The sequence below is a fragment of the Ruditapes philippinarum genome, unplaced genomic scaffold, assembly GCF_026571515.1.
Source record: "Ruditapes philippinarum isolate M1 unplaced genomic scaffold, ASM2657151v2 ctg8555_1_1_1_1, whole genome shotgun sequence".
Classification (NCBI taxonomy): domain Eukaryota; kingdom Metazoa; phylum Mollusca; class Bivalvia; order Venerida; family Veneridae; genus Ruditapes; species Ruditapes philippinarum.
This window is the reverse complement of record NW_026867376.1, coordinates 57,086-81,771: the sequence shown is the minus strand read 5'-3', so window position 1 is coordinate 81,771 and position 24,686 is coordinate 57,086. Positions and strand designations below refer to the sequence as shown.

General features: G+C 31.6%; 1 protein-coding gene and 1 long non-coding RNA gene across 2 annotated transcripts; both read right to left on the bottom strand.

Annotated features, from left to right (window-relative positions):
• Positions 1–6: 6 nt before the first annotated feature.
• LOC132735865 (N-acetylglucosamine-1-phosphotransferase subunits alpha/beta-like) lies at positions 7–21,453 on the bottom strand. The gene is made up of 9 exons (XM_060722878.1): positions 21,073–21,453; positions 12,306–12,376; positions 7,717–7,821; positions 6,679–6,850; positions 5,614–5,784; positions 4,246–4,550; positions 2,686–2,811; positions 2,120–2,227; positions 7–1,731 (listed from the first exon to the last, which is right to left on the bottom strand). The coding sequence occupies exons 1-9, from the start codon at positions 21,178–21,180 to the stop codon at positions 1,599–1,601; spliced, it is 1,299 nt and encodes a 432-aa protein (XP_060578861.1). The 5' UTR covers positions 21,181–21,453; the 3' UTR covers positions 7–1,598.
• LOC132735863 (uncharacterized) lies at positions 13,919–20,276 on the bottom strand. Its single transcript, XR_009626512.1, has 2 exons — positions 18,526–20,276; positions 13,919–15,794 (listed from the first exon to the last, which is right to left on the bottom strand). It is a non-coding gene; the product is annotated as an uncharacterized LOC132735863 (long non-coding RNA).
• Positions 21,454–24,686: the final 3,233 nt, after the last annotated feature.

Sequence of the window (24,686 nt, the reverse complement as noted above, 5' to 3'; positions counted from 1 at the left end):
AAACTAACGAAACTGTTAACTAGCATGTGAAATGTTGTCGTTGGAATGTGGTTATAGACAGTTAGAAATTGAACAAACGTGGCTTAATAACGTAAAACAATTACTGCAATATAATATTGTAGATTTTTTTTCCAACGATAATAATATTCTAGAAATTCTAGTTTAGAACTGAAACAAAATCAAGAGGCCAACGTCACATCCAAAAATAGCACACAAATATCAATCTTATTTCAATCGTTTTCTGGTCAGAACGTTGCAATAATGGAAATTTTCATTAAAAAAAACTGTAATGATAATAACAATAAGAAAATAAATTGAAATAACAAAACGACATACACGCATCTATTTTAAACAGTTTCAGAAAGGCAAACCTTTATTTTATATACACTCAGAGGCACTTACATTTTTTTCTGTATTAATATTTGTGGACAGATTTTGTTGAAATTTGGACCACACAAAATGTTCTGTTATTTTCCCTATTTTTTATCAATATAAGTCTAAGAAGTAAGTATGATATGTTGAATTTGGTATGGTCCAAATTTGAACAAAATCGGTCCACAAATAACCTATTAATACAAAAAATGTAAGTGTCGGGTAATAAGTGCCTCTGAGTGTATTTGTATGTCAAAAAATATCTTAAATATCATTTATTCATATACATCAAACATTTACACAGCTAAAATGAACAACAAAAGTTGTTCAATATTTAGTACTTTACTACAGTGATGGTATCTAACAAGGTGGATGATCACGTGACCATTTGTTTACGTTCAAATCAGGTCAACGCTAATAGAATTTGCTACTTTTTCGTTATATTTTCGATATTTGAATAATAAACAAACACAATGCTCATGGCAAATATTGCCCAATTCCAGTGGTATATATTTTTTCCAATTTAGCCATTGTACATTTCTTGTGCAGAAATTGTAACACATATTTTGCATCGAATAATTTATAAGCATAACGGGAAAAGTATAAGAACTACAATGATAAGATATATACCATTGGAATCTGGAAATAATAACCTGGAGCATGGTATATGTTTATTACTCAAACATTGAATGGCATAATGAAAACATAGCAAATATCATTAGCAGAGATCCAATGCGACCGTAAACAAATGTCACGTGATCACCCCACTTGGACTATTTTCTTAACAAAAATACACCATCCATATCTAATATATTACCATACAACCAGCAATGAGGTTATATAGTTGTAAAGATGGAAGTTGAACAGTTTAATGTAAACAAATTTCTTAACACAGATATAATAGAATAAAATTTGAAGGTTCATAACACATAACACATGCGGGTAATTTGGCTTCTTATACGTTATATATATGTACTCGAACCTGTGTACGCTTGCTCTTCAATGTTGTAGGATGTACTTTAGTTTCATTCATGGGAATAAGTTAATCAGCTAGTTAATAGAAGACCGATGGTTTCCGCTCGTCACCAAAATAATGAAATGTGTAAATTTTTCCTTCGCAATGAAGTTCGTTATATGACACTAATCATGCCGGTGTAAAATCTTAAAACCCGACCAAAATAAAGTTTTCACTACTAGTTTAATGGAGGGAGCCTTTTTTTCATATTCTATTTTTCAAAACTTGATTTTTCTGGATACAAATGGTCTAAAAATTCTTCAACATCATTAACTATCATTTGTTTTCTCTCGTCCGACATCGCCATTGAAAAACTGTTTGATACAACTAGATATGTTGGCTTTCTGCAAAAAAATATATATATATAATATACATAATATTATGATTGCATATACATGTATACTCTCACGGTTAAAAATTAACTTTGTACTTTACCGTGGGTATGGAAAAATCTTCTTTAGAAGAAATATAAAGAAACTGTTACTGTTAAGAATAATTCGATTTATAACTTTTCCTTCTGAATTTCTTAAAAAGACTTGCAAAGCTTCTATTTTTGATTATGTTCATTACCAATTTTTGGAAATTTAAAGTGAGACTCTCTTGTTTAAAATCTTATAAATGACTAGGATTTAACTTTGATAACATTGAAAGATAAATTATTAACAAAATCTATCATTTATCAGCAATTTTATATTATAAACTTTTATTTAATCAAAGATAGATTATTCTTACTTCAGTTTGATCTCAAGCTCACAAATTTCTATCTGTTTCTTGCGAGATTCATGCGATCTGTTGTCCAACAACAACTTTACTTTGTGGCAGCATTTATTACGGGCGTTTCTGTCGAACAAAGATTTAAAAGATTGTATTTAAATGTATATCACAGAATCACAATAAATTATATTTACTTTCATGTACGTATATCAAGTTCTGCAAACGACATGGCTACCGAAATATTTAAGGTAATGAAAACAATTGACATTGAATTAATTCCTTTCTGAATACCTTTTGAATTGTTCTCTCGTCACAGTATAACAAGTAACAAGCTAAATTTATAACGATAATTGTTAGAGTTCGTTTATTCTATCCAAGTTTCTTAGACGAAAACTTCCAAAGACATTGAATAATGTTTTCAGCAATAAAGATTTTGAATTGAGTGTTGTGCTGCACGTGCCAGAAATAATGCATTGAGGGCAGCTGGGGTCAAGCTTACTTATGAGGGCAGAAATTGTCAAGCTTACTTCAATGTACGTTTTAATCTTACTATATATTAATTTTGATGATAAAAAATGTTTTACTTCATTTCTGTCGCTGCATCAATGCGTCCGGTTTCTTTTAAGTATTGAATAAACATGAACTGAAATTGTATAGAGTTGTGATGCCGCGTCTTATGTGATGACGTCATCTCGAATTCCTTGGGATATCTGTAATATTTGAAGATTTATAATACTTTCTTTTGTAACGCCGATTTTTATAGGTTAATCTTAACTTTCTTATAATTTATATTCATTTTTTGTATTTAAACCAAAGAAAGCATTCTTATTGCATTAAAGACTGCTTTTATAGACTTTTATTGCCATTTTATCGCGTTACATATAATCGGTTCTTTGTTATATAACCCTTGCTTAGCAAAACAGTAGAGTTTAGAATTACAACCGTTACTATTGGGTCATATAACCTGTTAACAAGTTTTTTTTATAACTAATAATGAAACGTATGTAAAATTTAAGAAAAAAAAATTCTTTAAAGTTTGTTTTAAAGGGTTTTTAAAAATAAAAAATTTTTTTAACTTTTTTAAACCCTATATTTTTTTTAAATTAAAAATCTACGGGTTTGCAGTTTCCAAAACGTTACCCATTAACCATACAGCTTATGTATCTTTTGCTTTTTTTGCGTTTTGACAATTTTTACAGTGTATGTTTTTGCTTCCTTATCATCAATCTTTTCACATTAAGCACTGTATTCTTCGTGTGATAATCATATTACATGTTCTAAATCTATCATCACAACTTTATAAAAACACATGGTTGCACTCTCAATAGCAAGAAAAAAGGTTTTCATTTTTCGTGGCTTAATTATGACGTTATATAGCTATTTTCATCAAATATTTTAAAGGGGTTTAAAGCTAAATTTATTCTATCAAACATTGTGTTCATATCACTGGTAATGGAACATTGTGTTGGTTCCAGCTACATCTGTTATGTTCAACAACTCTTGCATACAGTCAACCTCTACAGAGAGACCCCTTTTTGGAGACAAAAAGTTGTTGTTAAGAGGTATTGCTCTAGAATGGTAAATTTTATTGTGAATTGTTACATCGGGAAGAAACGATGCCGTTGTTGTCGAGAGATGGTTGCTTAATAGAGGGCTGCTCCGTTCTGCAGAGGTTATTTTGTATGTAGAACCTTTCGAAATATTTACAGCAATCTATCATTTTATCTGATAAATATGACGGCTGATTTCTGTCATGTCGTTACTTCGAATTGTCGTAGTTGAAGGGGCAACAACGCGATTGAACGAAATAACGACAAAAATATAAATTCTCGCTTTGTCGCACTGTTTTGTCGTTTTGTCGTTACTTCGCAACGCAACATCACGACAAAACAAAACTATGAAAGCGCTGATACGAGAGTGTAATGCGACACGAATTAACGACAAAACCATAATAGCAGTGCGACAAAACGAGAATATATACTTGTGTCGTTATTAAGTTTATTTGTGTTGTTGCCCTTTCAACCAACGACATGGCAGAAAGCACCCACCATAGATAAACATTGACATACATGGGTTCCTCCTGAACAAAACAATAAAACATATTTAATTTAATATATCAAAACTGATTGACTTACAAGATTTACCTTTTGTGTAACATATTTATGATAGTACGGTCAAACAAATGAGCGCCATGTTCTGCTATGTATCTGTCCTTCGGACCAAACCATTTATTGAGAAGAAAATGTGTGTGCATAACTGAACCCATCCAGCTGTCAAACATGAACGCCCCATCAGTACCAGGGTATTTTGGAGGCGTTTTACCAAGGCAGTCATCTCCGTCCATCTCACAGCTTTCGGTCATACAGTCTTGGTCGCATAAGCCATTGTTGACGCGGTCTACCTCGCAAAGCTTGTTACACATAAAAGGCCTTTCCGACATGAATTTAATCTTTGAAAAAGAAACAAATGAATACAAAATCATTACCTTCTATAAAATAATTGATAAGTTAGACTTTCCTGATCTTTTTTAAAACTATGTTGCTATTTATCAAATTATTTACATGACTCTGCAAAAATTCAACTGAAATTTATTATGGTTTTATGTTAAGTAACATTTTATGTCGCAAAATCATTTCAAAAGGTGCATTTCAGGTGACTTAATTCTAAAAAGTAACTGTTCTGACTTAGTATCGGAAAAAACAACAGATTGTTTTCACGCAATACTCGGCATCGTAAACAAGTAAAATAGCGTAAAATGACACTGATTATTCTGCACATATAGTCATAGATTATGCCTGCTTAAAACTGACATATTTCTCATCAGTCAACATTTACAAATAGTATTAATCAAAGTGCATTTACAGTATGAATCAGCACAGTGTATGAAATAAAATACTTTAAGAAAAAAACATTCATGATAACGGATGTTAAGCATACAAATTCTTACTTACTAACTCTTGTTTTGATTATCTTTCCATTTTTAAAGCTTAAAGTGACATTATGCTTATTTTTTCGAAGTCAAGTTGTGTTAAATTAGTAATATATTTCAAGCGATTGACTATTATATGACTTTTATAATGTTGATTGACTAATAATAAATAATAAAAAATGTTTATGATATAATATAAAAACGACCAAAATTATAAAACGATTGCCCCATTTTTTTCAATTTAGCGTTACTAATATATTCTAAACAATGTTTATAGACATTTATGTTTTTATTTTATTATTTTTTTATTTTATTGTTTTTTATTTATTTATTTTCATTTATCTATTTTTTTTTTGTGAAATATAAAACTGAACACAAATATCAAGCTATTTTGATTTTTACCTGTTCATTGACCATTTACACTTGGATAGGCATAATGTCACTTTAAAAAACATATATGTACTAGTATTTTACAAGTTTTTTAAAATTAGAAAAAATAATAATCTTTTATTGATGTTTTAATCTTTTATGAAATATCATGTTACGTCTATTTTGCTTTTCTATAGCAGTATATTTGTATTACCTTATATTTCCCGGCTATAGTGATGAAGTTGGATAACTGTATTTGTGAGGTCAACATAATATTGTCATTCATGTAAATAAATCTCTTTGATAGGCCCGGTATTCTGTATAAATTACTCTCAATGGCTGGTGATGCGAACGTTGGAAGGTGACTTTTGTTGGCAAATATTTCCTGGAGCAAAGAAATGTCATGTTTTTATTTGATTAAATACAAATACAGTGTGAGATCCAATAATATATAAAATATGCAGCCTTTATTTTTTACGAATAACATATTTGGTACTTAAAGTTAAGTATTCAATGTAAGAAATTTGTGAGTAAAACGATAAAAAAATGTTCTGTAAAATGGTAAAATTCAGAAAGTAATAATATAGTATGTAATTATTCAATATGAACAAATGTTAAAATTAATTTTAAATATAAGAATTCTCATTAATAAGGGTAAAGTTTGTTTTTCTTTCATTTAGTTTTGAAGCTGCATTTCTTTTTTTTTTTTCTTTTTTTTTTCTCTCTCTCTTTTGTGGTTCGGTTCTACATTACACCAACACAGTATAGGTCATATGACAACTTTTTAGCTTTACTACGGAGAAGGCAGGTTAAAATCCAATACAATATTGGATCATAATCATAGATTTTAAAAAAAATTTATATTTGAGAAGCAAAATAATGATATTGATAATGCATGATTTGGAGATGAACTATTAGAACATTTTTATGTAGATTCGAGCTCTTCCTCGGGCGTGATAAATAGATTGTACATGCATATTTGATCTTTTTCGGCGCATGTATATAATTTTTAAATGTAAATATGAGCCGCGTCACGACAAAAGCAACATAGTGCGTTTGCGACCAGCATGCTGTTCGCTTACATACTCTATAACAAGTAGAGAAACAACTGATAGCGAACAGCATGGATCCTGATCAGACTGCGCAGATGTGCAGGCTGGTCTGGATCCATGTTGGTCGCAAACGCACTATGTTGGTTTTGTCATGCCGCGGCTCATATATAGAAACTGCAATGTATTTTCTATAATTTTATGAATCATTTATATGACGTATATTTTACCCTATGCGTCACTATAATAACTTTGGGATGTTTCTTCCTCAGCCAACTGGGGACCTGACCGTTTGTCACAATGAAAATATTCCGTATCCAACTGGCATACAGTTCTATAGATCTTAGACAATATTTCAGTGTTCCAACATCAAAATATCTGTTTAACTCCATAACTTCAGTACTAGAAAATAAAAGTTTGATGCGTTTTATAAAATTAGAAAAAAAGAAGATAACAATACTTAAGAGGCGATTTTTATGGAACGCTAAATCTGTATAAATTCATTTTTGACAGGTTTAGCTGTAACGCTCCATGCTACTAAAGGAACATTGTATTAAGGCAATTTTGACAGTGTCGGAATCCGCAAATAAAATACCCTAGACTTGGCCTATTTATATTTATTTAGTTAAAGTTAAAAGCGTAGAAATTCTAAACATGCACGATTCCAGTTCATTAAAAATAAAAATGAAGTGTAATCTTTTGATTAAATGTGTCGTCAGTCGAAATTTGAAAAAAATAACAAAAAAGCAGCGTGCTAGTACAACCATCATTATAATGAAAGAAACACCCTTTAGGCCAAAATGCCAAAAATCATAGAATAGAAAATTCATACATATATAACAGTATTTAAAGTTTATTTATATTCCCGCCTGATGAAACACATGGTATTCAAAAAATGTATACAAAAAATAACTTGGTAATATTATGTACAATGTATTAATATTTAATGCGATATACTGTAGTATGCGACAGTTCCCTAAATATTTACAAACGTTTTCATTAAAACGTGAATGATATACGAAGAAAAGAAAATGTTGACTATAATGGTTGAACTATATCATGTGTGCTTTTTAATCAGATGCATAATAATCACGGTCAATGGACTTATACCATTAGCTTTGTTTATCTAGGATACAAGCAAATTGTTGGCATATAATATATAATAATAATAATAATAATATTGATTATACATGTATCTTACCAAATCGATATAGTATTTAATATATTTATATAATAATATATAATGCGATCATTGTCAGCATACTTACTTATGACGGTTTATTGAGGACAGATGAGCGTGTAATTTGCTGTTGAACTCCGGATCAGAACCGTTCACCCACGTAAATACCACATCTACATCCTCATTTAGATCACTGAAAAAAACACAAATATACCATATTAACCTTTAACCTTTAAGAAGCGTTTGCCGCCATTACAGAGACGGTGTTTCCAGTATAGAGACTAGAGTCTATGCTGTTGGTAGGGTATTTTTGTTTGTGGTATTTTCATACTGAAAGCATGGTCTGTTCAAAATTCAAAGCTGGGTACTAGTATATCTATTATACAATTGCAGCCGGTTAAGCGCTGAGTTCTTTCAAAATTGAATAAAAAATACCCCCTTTAACTTACCATATCACATTATATCAAAGGACTAGTGCATCTGTTTATTCTGAATATATTTAATGCCACTGGTAGCTTGAATTGACTAGAACTGTTTGAATTTTGAAACGAAGTATTATGTACTTTCATATCGGATAGTTTCAGTAATGCAGACAATATTCAGTTTAAGCGCTTGAGTTTAAACTCTTTATTTTTACACTATACGTCACAGTATTTTTGCAATGACCTGTATATTTGGCTCCTCCTCCTACAAGTCATTCAATCTCGTTCGCGCATGCTTAGTAGACTGGGTATATAAACCGAGCACGCTTCTGCAAATTCCTTTTCGATCCAGTCTCCGAGCTCCAGAAGCTGCCGTGAACTAACACGGAAAATGCCAACCATAAATAAAATAAGTTAAACATAAAAAAAAAAAAAAAAAAAAAAAAAAAAAAAAAAAAAAAAAAAAAAAATATTGGGCCGGCAGTCCGCCTTTGGGTTTAAATTTGCAGTGTCTATAATAAATATAATTATGGGTGCAGTTTACCCACATTTAAATGTATTTGTGATACCGTCGACGGATTACAATGCAGTAATTTAATTTCACTTAATAATTAATATATCACCCTGGAAAAAGAAAGAAAAAAAAATCATAATGGGTGCAGTTTACCCAGATATATTTTATAATGGGTGCAGTTTACCCAGATATATTTCTATCAGATTATCATATTGAACATGGGTGCAGTTTACCCAGATATATTTTTATTATGGGTGTAGTTTACCCAGATATATTTCTATTATCATATGGGTGCAGTTTACCCAGATATATTTCTATCAGATTGAACATGGGTGCAGTTTACCCAGACTTATTGCACTTTTGGGTGCAGTTTACCCAGATATATTTTATTATGGGTGCAGTTTACCCAGATATATTTCTATCAGATTATCATATTGAACATGGGTGCAGTTTACCCAGATATATTTTTATTATGGGTGTAGTTTACCCAGATTTATTTCTATTATCATATGGGTGCAGTTTACCCAGATATATTTCTATCAGATTGAACATGGGTGCAGTTTACCCAGACTTATTGCACTTTTGGGTGCAGTTTACCCAGATATATTTTTATTATGGGTGCAGTTTACCCAGTTATATTTCCTAATTTTGAACATATATGGGTGCAAATTACACAAGGATATTCATGGAATTTTGAACATTTATAGCTGCATTTTCCCAAATACAATAATGTAATTTTGTACATTTATTGGTGAATTTTGGCCAAGTATTGGTACATTTTTCATTGCAGATAATTCACGTAAAAATTACCAATTAAAAATAATATGTTATAAAATTGTATCGTTGTGAAGAACAAATTCGTTATAACAATAACATGTTTAAAAATAGGTTTTCCGGTGACCCAATTCCTTGCATGGTTGGTTGGCTCATCTCTAGTAAAGACACTTTTCATTAGTTTTTCGTTTTGTGTGGCATGTGCTCTTGTATGTGAAGTTTTTGTGTGACATGTGCATTTCATTTCATAGAGCCTACAATTTAGTATCTTATTATTTAAATCTACCTGCATATTTGCTTGAACATTACGGTGTGATTCAAATGGGTTCTTCTTCGTCAGCGACTGCTGATGAAGAAGAAACTTTCTTTTAAGCCTAGATAAATACAAATTTTCCTATGGTTGTGCAACATCTTTCCAAGCACTTAATTAATTCAGTCTCAGATTTGTTTGCGACATTCTTATAGATATATGGCTGTTCTCTTTGGTGGAACGTATCTATAGTGACATACAAAATAGTACAAACTTTATTAGAAATAGGGATTGTTGATAAGTCTTAAAACCCCGTGATCTTTTTGAGTAGATGGTGCCATTAACTCCTGTCTGGTCACAATACTACGTTAATTAATTAAATTTCGTTCGTGGTGTATGCTTAAACACACCAGTATCTGCAATTAAATCGTCATGACTGAGTCATTTATTTTGGTTTTATGTTAGCCCGCTGTTGGCGGAAGGCTCTCTCAATTCTTCGAGACCCTTTTGGCGAAAATCTAACATAAAATTACAGGTTTTTGCAATCGATGACGAAGCAAAACCTATTTTATAATATTCTATTTTATATAAAGGTTCAAACTCTATTAACTTTATGTTACTTAATGACCAGTCATGACGGAAATTTTATGCCAACCATAAATAAAATAAGTTAAACATATATGTTGCATTTATTATCATTTGTTCCTTTAAAGTGACTATGTTGGAAAAATAATATTCAGTTTAAGCGCTTGAGTTTAAACTCTTTATTTTTACACTATACGTCACAGTATTTTTGCAATGACCTGTATATTTGGCTCCTCCTCCTAACAAGTCATTCAATCTCGTTCGCGCATGCTTAGTAGACTGGGTATATAAACCGAGCACGCTTCTGCAAATTCCTTTTCGATCCAGTCTCCGAGCTCCAGAAGCTGCCGTGAACTAACACGGAAAAATACCCACCCGCCCTTCCCATTTGCTTTGCTGTTGTCTCTTTTTTCTGTTTTCAGGTAATTATGACCGCCGCGATACTTAGCCCTTCTTCGTCATGGCTGGAATTATCATTTCAACAGTCAATATTTGTTTTGCGACATCCGGAAATTTACCAACGTCGACTGCCAGACCCTTATCATTTGAATCCGACGTCGGTTCAAAATTTACATTTAACTGGCCTGTACATAACCATAAACATTTCGAACACCTGTGGGATGCAACTGACATTCGGATATTTGTAGAATAGTCATTAGATAACCTGTAACCGATGTCGGTACAAAACAAAACACTGTTAATTAACTTAACCCATGTGTAAATAAAACACATATTGTCTTTAAAAAAAAAATATTGATATAATGGTTATTATCATATCATTACATTGTTATACATGGTGTCAAGCAAGTTTACTTACATTATATATCACACTACTATTTATTTAAAATTATAATTTTTCTTATAAAGAACGTTTCTCTTTATTGAGCTGTATGTATTTTGTATTTTATATGTTTACTGGCATATCTGAGCAGGTCCGTTGTTCTATATTCCGAGGAATAGTCTGAGGAGGTTTCCTCCGTGCATGCCAACGGATGCTACGGTTCCTCTTAAAAAAGGGGTTTTACGTAGGCGGCCAGTATTCCTAAGACGAATATACGATCAAACCTGTTGAGTAATTGTTCTGGTTTGGAATGTCCTAGACATTCTATGGCAGTTTTGATCGTGATATGCTTGATAAATGTATTTATATATACAAATGGCTGTATCAGTCTTCAAAATTTAACTAATTTTTATTGATAATATTTATAAAACATATTTTATAAGCTTCGGATATCAAGTGTTTATCATATCTGGCATTGTCAGCACATTGTCTCTTTTTCGAAACATAATTTTAATTGATTATATCTGAATAAACATATTAAGCTACCGAAGCATATATAAGCAATATATTAAATGTCACTTCCGACTGTTAGGATATGAGTATTAGTCATATAATATTATAATTGATATACATGTAATTGTTAATATTATTCTATAACATATTGTCTGGAACATTTAATGCTCTTATTCAGCCGTCGATATGGCGAAAATCTAACATAAAATTACAGGTTTTTGCAATCGATGACGAAGCAAAACCTATTTTATAATATTCTATTTTATATAAAGGTTCAAACTCTATTAACTTTATGTTACTTAATGACCAGTCATGACGGAAATTTTATGCCAACCATAAATAAAATAAGTTAAACATATATGTTGCATTTATTATCATTTGTTCCTTTAAAGTGACTATGTTGGAAAAATAATGCAAGTTACATGGTAAATAAATTTTAAACATGTTACATTATCAAAAAATATCTATTAAAAACATCTACTTTCGGAAATATATGGAAATGTATATATCGGTGTGAGGAGGGGTTGTTTGGTGCGAAACGAGTGTAACACATGTGACATATATTATTTAAAAGAAAGAGATACAACCGTTGAAATGTTATATGTGCGATAGGTGAACATTTAGCCCACTGGGTGCAACTAATTTTACTCATGTCACCAAGGCAGACCAAGATCAGTCCGCACACCCATGCTTTCTGATCATGGTCTGCACTGTTTGCTATTCAGACAATACTCATATAGAGAATTTTCTCTCATTTTCTCTAAAAATGATAAATGAATTTGTTCAGGTTAAAGTCCGTTCAAGATATTCAGCGTGGTAGGAGTTATAAAAGACTTACACTTCTACGTTCGAATGCATGGTGTCAGTGTTGATACCTTCTTTCAACAGTTGCTCATTATAAGCGTCAAGCTGAAATCAAATAGAATTAACATTTAAACAACATCCTTGTATAAATTGGACAATGACTATTTATCTCTGTCAGAAACCTGATACATATGTTACCATGCACAGATATATATGAATAATGTATTTTATGACAAGCAATAAAGAGTTTAAAGCCATATTCGCTGGACATATTGCGATGCCGTAAACTATCACTTACAAAAAGGTTTGCCAACTACACATATAATTTGCAAGCATATACATAACGTCGATATTCGAACATTCATAATTTAAATGTATATAACTTAACATGGGTATAATTTCATAGTTTATGTAATAGGTACTTGTGTATTGACTGGCTTAGATGTCCACGGTTGATTAATATGGAACGCCGTGACTGTCTTATGTGATCAATGTTTTTGCTATCTTGTAAACATGTAGTCAATGTAATGTATTGGTATATGTCATAGTTAAGATGATATATGTTGACATTATTAATCTATCAAATTAGCATAGTAAGAGAGGAAGAAAAAAACGAGATTCATTCCTAATTGTTGTGAACTGAACATCACTGGGGAATTTCGTGCTTACACATATTTGCATACCATACAAATGACAAAAGTACATAGATCAAACCCCAGGTGTATTATTTCTTATGCTTATTGAACATTAATGATTCAACTAGATTAAACTATGGATGACCTTTTTGTAGCCGCTGATGATAAACAGGAAATAGGAAACACGAATAACACCTTGAATAAAAAAGTATTTACTAAGCACAACTATTCAAAGAAAAGAATCAGATAACATTATATTATGTTTTTGTTGCTATTGTGTTTTGTTTATCGTACTTTTTCATAATTTCTTCATTAAAGACACCATAGCCTCAGAAATTAGTAGATTTTTTCCTTTTTAGAAAAGGTCCAACATTTTATAACGGATATAGAACATGTTAGATGTTAAACAATTGACTGAATGTGCAGTAATGTGTCGTAAAGGTAGCAGAATATACAAAATACTAAATATAATTATACCAAAAGGCAAAAGAAGCAAAATGCATTTCGTCTTTATGGCCAATGAGAAACTTTTCGGGAAACTGTAACAAAATGCCAAAATAATGAGAAAGAAAAATATAAATAGATAGCATATTGCTAATGGACCTTTAAATTTTATTACATTTTTGTTGATATTATGTTAACGAGGTTTTTTTGGTTAAATATAAATGACGTCCTTAATTAATTCAGTTTAATTTCTATGCGGGTTTTATTCATAAAAATAATTAAGGTTCGATATCAGCCGGAAAAAAGCCTCACACATAAATACTCTTTAAAGGTAAATAGGGACATTATGATGTCATCAATTAGCAACATGATGTTGTGAAACACACCATTTTAACGACAAAAGTAGAACCAAGAATCTTCTATTTTGTGTTTACTATGTTTAGTAGAACCTGTTTACTATGATAAGTAGAACCTCTTAACACATAACGGCCTTTAAATGAAGAGGTTTATTTAACAGTTGTAACAACATTGTAATTTGCCATTGCAGAAAAAGAAATAACAAACATAATTGAATGGGATAAGGCCGTGACTTTATTAAGCATTTGGTGCAAATAAATGTCAATGAAAACAAAATATGAAATAATGTAATGAATAAAATATGAAAGACAGCTCCCAGCGAAAATGCTTGGACAGCTACAAAGCAACGCAATGGTGCTGAAACTATGATAATAAGCGCTAAATATGCTAAATTCTGTTACAATACGGTCTGGGAAATGGAGTCGTATGGCATGGAAAATCCAGTAGAAAATAACATATTCAGAGCTAAAGAGAAAACGAGGCGAAGGTGAACTCTCAGAGATCTCCGTATATAATGAGATGATGTTGACGGACAGCATTCATTGCACCGAAATGCACATAATAGCGTGTATTGAGGGCAATTATGTATTACATACGTTAATTATTTAAGCACACACCATTACAAATTTCAGAAAAAATGATGAAAGTTTAGAAAGTCACCTACTAGGACGCCTATTTAAGCTCTTTTTTTTTAATGATAAAACATATAAATATGTTTGTTTATATGAATAGATGGAAAACCGAATATATGGAGAGCGACAATGCAGGGTTGGACGTAGCAACTAAGCTACTATGTTATAAATAACCATCCAAAAAATTGACTGAGCTAAGCGGCAGACAAAGATTCGAACAGGGGGGCTAACATGTCTGTTTCAACATACCCATTTTGTTAGAGGTTTGTAGCAAAGCCATCTATTTTTTTTTTTTTTGAATATGTACGGACCCACACGTACATACTATTTTTGCAGCTATCGTAAGACCACTAATAGCCGTTTGGCCGAGAAGCTGAATTTTAACCCTGTTCATATAAGACACAGTCAATTCAAGGACATGGTGAACGGCCGACCTTTAGGTCTAGCCCCCCTCTAACGGTTAAAGGGCGCCCGACCAATAACACCAATGTTAAGAGATGGCCAACCGAACGCGAGGTTGCAGATACGGGAGGCTTACCTAGAAGAAAAAATACAATTTTTTTTTTCTTTTTTTTTTTTTTTTTTCTTTTTTTTTTTTTTTTTTTTTTTTTTTTTTTTTTTCTTTTTTCTGAGGGATGGGTTTTTTTGTTGTTGTTTTTTTTTTGTGATTAATTTTGGAAGCCTCGGGCTGTTAAAATAAAAAAGAGTGTATAAATCATTTATAAAACAAAACCGGTGCTCACTCAAAAAAATAAAATTGCATTAGAGTAAAATCTTTGACGAGTGAAATAGATGACTTTCAAAATTAAGTTCAATAAAATGAAAGAGCTAAAGTCACGACGGGCGATTAGAACAGGGGGGGGGGGGGTTAACATGTCAATTAACACACACACACAAAAAGGAAAAAATCTTATAACATACAAGTTCATCTCGAAACTGATACAATTGATTTATCTCTAGGTTAAATTTCGACAAAGGACAATTGTGTGCCCAATAAAAAGTCTAACATACGCAATTAATCAATCTGCAAACTGTGGTCGACTCGCTCAGGAAAACCAAAACCCATTGGGAAAATAGGAAACCTGCATCCGTTTGTCAATGTCATACCACCGGATGTCGGATCGCATCCTTGCAAATTGATACAAATTTTACATTTACGCATGTTTTGAAATTATTTAAATGTTCTATTGGAGTATTTTTTAACTTTACGCATTTGCACAATTATTAGTTACGACTTTTAACACTGTTAAAAATTACAAGTTTTAACACTGTTTATAAGTTAAATGTCTACTGCAGACAGCTTTTGTTCCAGCTATGAACATCATACAGTGATGAAAGTTAACACTATGTCCAAGTTTATTACGGATGGTCTCCTTATTGTGGTACTCTTTAGTTGGGCAAGCAGCATGGCATGGCATGGCATGGTTTAACAGTGGAATGGAGTCCGGCTCACAGCTGAAATATAAAAGTCTTGACAGCAGTAAAGCGTACAACAAAATTTGTATATAAATATCAGGAATTAAGGGTAGGGTGGGTGGGGTTTTAATGAACGATGTTACCACGTTGGAATTTAAGCTAGAAGTGATTTACTAAAGCTGTAGGATTCTACGCACGGAATTCACGTGACAGAGATAACGGTGTAAACTTCTAAACCTGTTTTATACACGCTTAGACGAGTGTTGATACGGTCATGCATTAATAACCCGCTAAATTAAAACGCTTTATTTAATAAAGAAAATAAACCCACTTAATTTCTATGCGGGTTTTATTCATAAAAATAATTAAGGTTCGATATCAGCCGGAAAAAAGCCTCACACATAAATACTCTTTAAAGGTAAATAGGGACATTATGATGTCATCAATTAGCAACATGATGTTGTGAAACACACCATTTTAACGACAAAAGTAGAACCAAGAATCTTCTATTTTGTGTTTACTATGTTTAGTAGAACCTGTTTACTATGATAAGTAGAACCTCTTAACACATAACGGCCTTTAAATGAAGAGGTTTATTTAACAGTTGTAACAACATTGTAATTTGCCATTGCAGAAAAAGAAATAACAAACATAATTGAATGGGATAAGGCCGTGACTTTATTAAGCATTTGGTGCAAATAAATGTCAATGAAAACAAAATATGAAATAATGTAATGAATAAAATATGAAAGACAGCTCCCAGCGAAAATGCTTGGACAGCTACATAGCAACGCAATGGTGCTGAAACTATGATAATAAGCGCTAAATATGCTAAATTCTGTTACAATACGGTCTGGGAAATGGAGTCGTATGGCATGGAAAATCCAGTAGAAAATAACATATTCAGAGCTAAAGAGAAAACGAGGCGAAGGTGAACTCTCAGAGATCTCCGTATATAATGAGATGATGTTGACGGACAGCATTCATTGCACCGAAATGCACATAATAGCGTGTATTGAGGGCCACACAATATTTTATGAAATAAAATTCGCCAATCAGAAAATACCTATTACAATCACGATTTATTTTAAGGTAATATAGACTTTTACTTATATTACGATGGGAAGACATACATATACATGTGTACTTATATTCTTACATTGAATTTATGCCGATTGATAAACACCATTATAATATGGGGAGACTTTTGAAAGAGACATACTGGTTACGTAAGACAGAAACATTTTTCCGGAAGGGTTTGAATGCAAAGGTGCTTTACAAATAATAAAATCGTTTTCCAAGTATATATACTTGCAACTTTTTACAAACTCGTCAATATCTTTTTTAGTACATATCGGCATAAAAAGACTGTTCTATTTTAGTAGTCATTAGCTGTATCTAAAATTGTTATTAATTTATTTGAATCTATACAAATACATTATTTATGTCGATGATATAAGTATTTAATTACCTCCCTTTATTCGCGCATATTTTTGATTGTTTCATTTATATTCTACATTATTCATAATGTATTCATATGATTTTTGATTATTTCGTATAACATAAATTGATTTTGAGCATAATACCATGTTTTGAATAGATATTAGATAGATCATTTTCATTTTATTCGATAGCTTTATAAGATATACTGATTGATAACGATGTTTCTAAATTATTATCTCCCTTTTTTACAATTTTCTACATGTGATTAAATTCAAAGCACATTTTTTTCGGATTCTAAACTTTCACATAAGTACTCACTACTTGTTATTTTCATACTTGTTGTAATTATTTACTAGCCTAGTTTCTCTATGAAAATATATGTATCTTTTGATCAAGTTAGTTTATGTAATTCTTTTCGAAAATTATATATGCTATGTAAAAAAATACGTTCATACATACATGTGCACATGTTTTATTGTATTACTTATTGTAATATTATAACGTTATTTACGCGCCAAATGTGACGTCTATTAACGTAAACGTTTGTTTTGTACGTTTACGTCATTTTTTTTTTGTATCAACTCAGGAAGCTGAATAAAGCGAAACATGTTTTGATACTTAATTTGTGTTGGTTTTTGATCCAATTATCCTATTGAATTCAAGTCACATTCTGTATCAGTACATTGTGTTATAATATATTGTGATATCTTTTATATTTTACCAAATCGATTTGTAATAAGATATTGTTGTACATTTCCTATAACCTATTAAAATAGTTAGTCTTTTAAAATAAGACTTGACAATGAAAAAGGAATACAGTGTCACTTTAAGCAAGTACACTCAGTACAATGATATCGGCTAGGACTTAAAGCTTCCAGCCCTACAGATGAGATAACGATAAAATTTTAGAATGCCAACATATGGAAAAATAACTATGCACACGTTTTGAATAAAATGACATATGCCAAACAATATTTTTGTATAACGTGTGATAAAAACACAGAAAAAGCATTATTTAAAAAATATTTTATCCCACAACATTATCGTGGACTGAAAGTACCCGTAATAAGTAAATTACGTTCTATGTTTTCTTTGTATTTTTTTTTAGAGTATTAGTTTCGAGGAATTAACATGATTTTAGAGACATGCTGCATATTCAAATCAAAGGGGGGATATATGTGCGAGAACAGTTCTATTTATGGAAAAGTTCTGCATTCGATGCTTTATAGTTTATTAACAATTATCGTATCTTATCGTAAGTGAAGTTATATATGTATGTGAAATAAGAGTAGAAAAAAGAAGAACTGATTATCAAATATGCAATTACCTCGACGCCATATGCGTATTGAAATTCTTTGTTAACTGTCAACCAAAAACCATGCCATGCCACTATGCCATATTGTTTAATGATTGAATGACCAATTTCTTCATAAGAAAAGACAACATGTGTTCGTCCTTTGATGACTGATGGGATTAGACTCACGAGCCGATGATCTGCCAATCCTTTTGGTTATGCTACATAGAAAGACAAGGAAAACAGTTAAACACATGATAACATATAAATTATACGCGGTCAGTCGTAGCAAAATATCCAGAAACTACATCAATTCCTTTATTTATAGCTGGCAGGAATGAAAAAGGTGATACATAAAACGAAGAGTATAATCGGAAAAGATTTAATTTTGTGTAAGAAATAAATTATAAGCTAGGTATACACAGAATTTATAGTACTGAGCAGATGTCTACTTTACACGGCCGATCGCACATCAAGTTTATGTTGCGATAAACCCTTATTACCAAATGCAACTTTACAACAAAATATCATTCACATGTGAGTGTAGAAAAAAAAAATAATGTTATAAATATTTGGCCTCCCAGCAAGATAATTAGTGAAAAATAGTCTGCTCTACCCAACAATGTCAAATATATACATACTTTATACATTATCAAAGACCACGCCCACAACTAACGGTCTAAGACCGCGTGGTAGTACTAATTTATTTAAATCGGCATTTAACCAGAGGTTTATACGACCAACATCCGAAAGGTTAAGATTGTCAAAGCTTTAAATATTTAAGCTACCCATTTTATTTACAGGTATAATAACAAGTCTCTAAAAAGAGCTGGCACTTATTCTAAACAAATATAACCAGCCTGTAGAAAATTCAGTTGTCTGTGTTCGATATGGGTTTTTCACGAAAGTTGTATATAACCATTACTGTTCGTTTTATCTTATATTAACCACCTACTGAATAAGTTGATGATAATTGACACCACACAAGAATTGGTATTAGAAATAAAATGTACGCAAAATCATTAAAATTTATATTATGCGGTGAAAAAACCCCAACTAAATTCATTCAATGAATAACAGAATTCTGCTTCAGATAGGGCAGATACTACAGTAATTGAAATTCGTAACATATTGAAATATAAACCAGATATATAGATAAACAGTATAAATCGTCAATGTTGAATCACTATCTGTTTAGGAGAAACCAAGCACGTGTTCGTGCTGATGGCACGTGTTCGTGCTGATGTGTCAAGATAACTAGAAAATTGGGTTTTCAAAAAGTAAAAGAATATTCAAATGTATTAAACAGTCGGAAACTAAATAAATCATGCACTTTTATATTGTATAATACTAAAGCTAACTGATTTATTTAATTAAGGCAAGGTAGAGAACAAAGGTAGCGAACTCACTAACTATGAAATACAATGTACATGAGAGGTAGAACTTAAAATCGTAGAATACAATCTCTAACTGTTAAAAAAAAACAATTATGGCAAATAAAATACTTATCTGAATGTTAGATGACGGTATTCGGCATTTTAAACCATATCAGCTGCTATATAAACATCGGCTGTGGGTTTTAATGAACGATGTTACCACGTTGGAATTTAAGCTAGAAGTGATTTACTAAAGCTGTAGGATTCTACGCACGGAATTCACGTGACAGAGATAACGGTGTAAACTTCTAAACCTGTTTTATACACGCTTAGACGAGTGTTGATACGGTCATGCATTAATAACCCGCTAAATTAAAACGCTTTATTTAATAAAGAAAATAAACCCACTTAATTGAGACTTCTAGGATAAATCAACGGAGTAAATCTTAAGTTTCCTGGCTGTGCATGGGTAAGTACAAGCACGAGAGGACACGTTGGTTCCATTGGTAACCCTGAAACCATCCTCACGTGACAATTGATTTAACGTCATATCCGGAATTTGAACAATTCGGCTACTACTCTCAGTGACGCAGCTTCATAGTGTATGTGTATGTATAATAAAAACAACGGTTATAATGAGGGGAAAATGAGAAGAAAATAAAACGTATATAGAGAAGTAATCTGAACGTATTTATCGTTTCAGATAAAAGTGAAAACAATACATACAAAACAGTAAGTAAACATCAAAAGTAAATGAGTTGGGTATCAAGTGCTTTTGACATTAGATTAAGAATTTGAATTTGAATTTAAATTTCTTTATTTGGCAGGTTAAGTTTGACGCATGAATACCAAATGGTGCCATGAGAAGTGGTGTCATTAACCTTGCACTGATATATGGACGTAGTGTGGCATGGCACACTTTTAGACTACCCCTTTTCGTAAAACAATATTAGAACATTTTCTCAAAGTTCTATGTTTCTAATCAAGTGTCCTTTAATCGTATAGGCTTTTCATAGAAATTATTGGCCACGTGACATAAACTTATTCAAGGTCATGACCATATTTTAATGATTCCATTCAAGGTTATATATTGTAGTCATTATTAAGCATTTTTAGATTAAGCGTTTTTTACCAGTTTAATTTAAAACTAAGTCGTTTCAATCAGATCTAAAAAAACACATTTTTAATATATTATTTTACTTACCGCATTCCAGTCTTCTACGAAATGTATATACACCGATAAAATCAAACAAGCTATTAAAATAAACACATACACGCCGGTCCAATTAAGTAACATCTTTTGTAAAGACATCTTTGTATTTCAAAATATAAACGTAAAAAATCAATTTAAATAACAAGCCAATGTAAAATCAAGAAATTTTGTTATCACTTTTACTAGAAGTTGAGCAAATGAAAAGGTGACGGAAAATAACGGAAGGGCCCGTCTTTCGCCATTGTACGGAATTTTCCGCATAAACGCATCAACTCACTTAAAATTCTTGATTTTCGATAACATGAAAACATACGCGAATGCTGAACACGCATTTGATCGTTTTAATTTCTTGTTACATATGTTACAGTAAGCGCAGGGAAGAATTGAAAATGGTTGCCTGATATGAAATACGTTTGTATACTTAATTACACAATGTCAATGGTAGTTTGTTTTCCAATGAAAACGTCCCACAAGCTGTTGCCGTCTCATGAAAAAATAAACGTAAGACCAATCCATAATGTCAAAATGAGGCTACGTTTTGGAACACTTATTGATTATCATGATATACATAAATATATGCAATAGTTTAGTTTATCTTTTTTTTATTTATTTATTTTTTTCGTGAAATTGACTGCTTCCTGAACAGCACAGCTTATGATTCTTCCGAATTCACGTATATATTTCACTCCTCAGAAGCCAACACACTGGTTTCGAGCTTCGTATATGAAGATAAAATTTCAAGTCCATATATAGTAACATGTAACACCGCCCCCTCCCCTCAACCCCCCCCCCCCCCCCCCCTGAAAAATACTTAATATATACATATGCATGTACATATGAACATAACCATATTCTATATGAAGTGCAAAACTGAATCATACCTATATTTCAGGAGCCGAATGTGATATGAGTTAAGCGGTTTTGTATGAGTCCAATATAATCAGTATTGTACTTTGACATCTTTCTTTCATACTTCCTTTTTTTACAGAACTTTGTAACTTCAAGTACAATATGGATTTCGACTCTGAAAATGTAAACGAGGCTACATGGGGTACGATATGCATTTAATACGGCATTTTTTTAAGGAAAGACGAGGTTAAATTGATAAGAGGGGATCCAAGTATTCTTTCTATGGGAATATTACGTTGTTCTAACTCGTAATATTTTATAAGAAATCATTTCGTGACGTAACTACAAAGTGTAGAATACGGAAATATGTATTTTTTAGTGTAAAAAAACCTTTATTATCGGAAAAGTAAAAGAGAAAAGAGAAAAGGCTCCCTACAATTGTGTGTGAGTCATCAAGATATATTGTTAATATTGCTAAATCAGTGAAGGTCATTGACCATTTATCGTCATGATTCTCGGTCAACTCTTTGTTTATGTGTGGATTAATTTTGTATTTTATTCTCTGTTTCCTTTTATCTTTTTTCTTTCATTTTATTTACCTATTTTTATTGTTTTGTGTTTTTTATTGTTACTTTTTTGGGGGGGGGGCGGAGGCTTAACTTTATAGGGTTTACGGATGCTGTTGCTATTGAATCCTCTAACTTATCGATATATTAGCCATTATATTATATTGTTGTTGTTGTTGTTGTTGTTGTTGTATTTGTTGTTGTTGTTGTTGTTGTACAGGGTTATAAAGCAATATTTGCGACACCAAATAACAAAATAAAGTCATTATTATTAATAAATATTTTATGATAACGATGCTCAAATTGGAAATTAAATAATGACCCCACGTGTCGTCTGTCAAATTCGATTAAATAGATAATTATCGGTTTTCCAATTACATGTTCGACGTTTATAGATATTAATAATGCAGAGCACTACAGATTTCTGTTGCTATAGATTCCAATTTTCCGTCTGATTAAAATAATAACATACATGTTACCAATGTCATGTTCTTTGTTTCTGCTCATAATGCTGTAATTTGGATTCTTGGCAACTACATTAATCATGTGACCGTTTTAATCCGATGAATGGGCTATATAATCCAGTGTCGTCCTTTATTAATTCTGTCAAATGAATTTCCTACCTGTTTTTCCCGGTTACCATGGCAACTTCGATTCTCCCAGGAATAAAATGCAAATGGAGAATGATTCTATATATAAGAAATGACAGCGTTGTATCTAGTATGACATAAAATATTGGATTTATTGACAGTTTGTTTACATCATGTTTTGGTGATTTTTCTGATGTACAATGCTAAATAACAATTTGGATATATATACCAACATATTTGAATCAAATGGAATTTGTACGTATTTTTAAACATTTTTATATTTAATTACTTCACATACTGAGTACATAAAAACTGATAAAGAAGTGTTATTTTATTGGTCAGTTTTTTAAGATAAACACAAGCAGGCGCGTCTTGCTGCGTGTTGCAGACGACATTTTCAATAAGTCATTTACTTTAAAGACGCAAATAACAATCGAAAATCATTCATAAGCATTTATTAAAGCTGAGGAAAACAAATATGAAGAAATAAGCAGGTTCTTATTTATATGTACGATTGTCTTTTGCTTTCTTGTGTTCTTTTTATATCATTTTCTGTAACGGCCGTCCATATCAAATGATAATGCGTCAGAAATCACAACGATGATAAGAAACAGTATCTGTTGAAACCTTTACTAAGGTGGGGCGAAATCGCAAAAAGAATGTCAGATTCTTGTGGTTTTAAACGGCGATTTCGTGATTGTCTTGAGAAAAAAAATCATGATCTTGTATTGTTTTAAAAATATCATTCTGTATAACGGTTTTGGGATTTAATTTTCTTCCGTGTGTAGCCAAATGCATTTCCCTTCCTTGTCACACATACTAACATGACTTGTTTTGTATTAATTTGTAGTATAATTAATAAACCACTTTTATAATATGTAGAGTTTTCACAAAACCTTATATGTAACCAAACATAAGTGTAAAAGTGTCAAAATATGTGATTAAGATCAACCGTTTATGAGTTTTCGTGAGTCTTGTTTATAATTATTATTTCACATAATGTGATTCAGGGCGCCTCAGATTCCCACCCTCGGTAATTCGAACCACCATGTAATTAATTGAACATTAAAAAATAATAATGTGTCTCATTTTCATTTATAATAAGCAACCTGGCATGCCTTCCGCAAATTATTATGAAGATGATATACAAAATATTATTATGGCTAAGTTATTGCATAGAGGATATTGAATGAGTGTAAGTTCAATACTGAATTTATTGCATGAGTTGAATAAAATTATATTATGCGAGCCTCTGGCGAGCATAATATTATTTTATTCAACGAGTGCAATAAATTCAGTAATGAACTTACACGAATTTAATATTCTATTTATCACATACCTAAAATAAAGACCGTTTTAAGTGAAATAAGAGTCATTTTTCATTGACGCGACTATTGTATAACGCTAACATTTAGCGCGTCTGCACACTATGTTTGTATAACGCTAATGACGTCACGTCAAAATATATGCACGGCCGTGCAATACCATATTTACGGAGTCGCAAAATCGGCACGGGTGTGTGATAAATTACTTTACGACCTTGTGACGCTAATCTACGTAAAAATCATTATTTTTCTCAAATTTAAAGTTTTTTATGTAC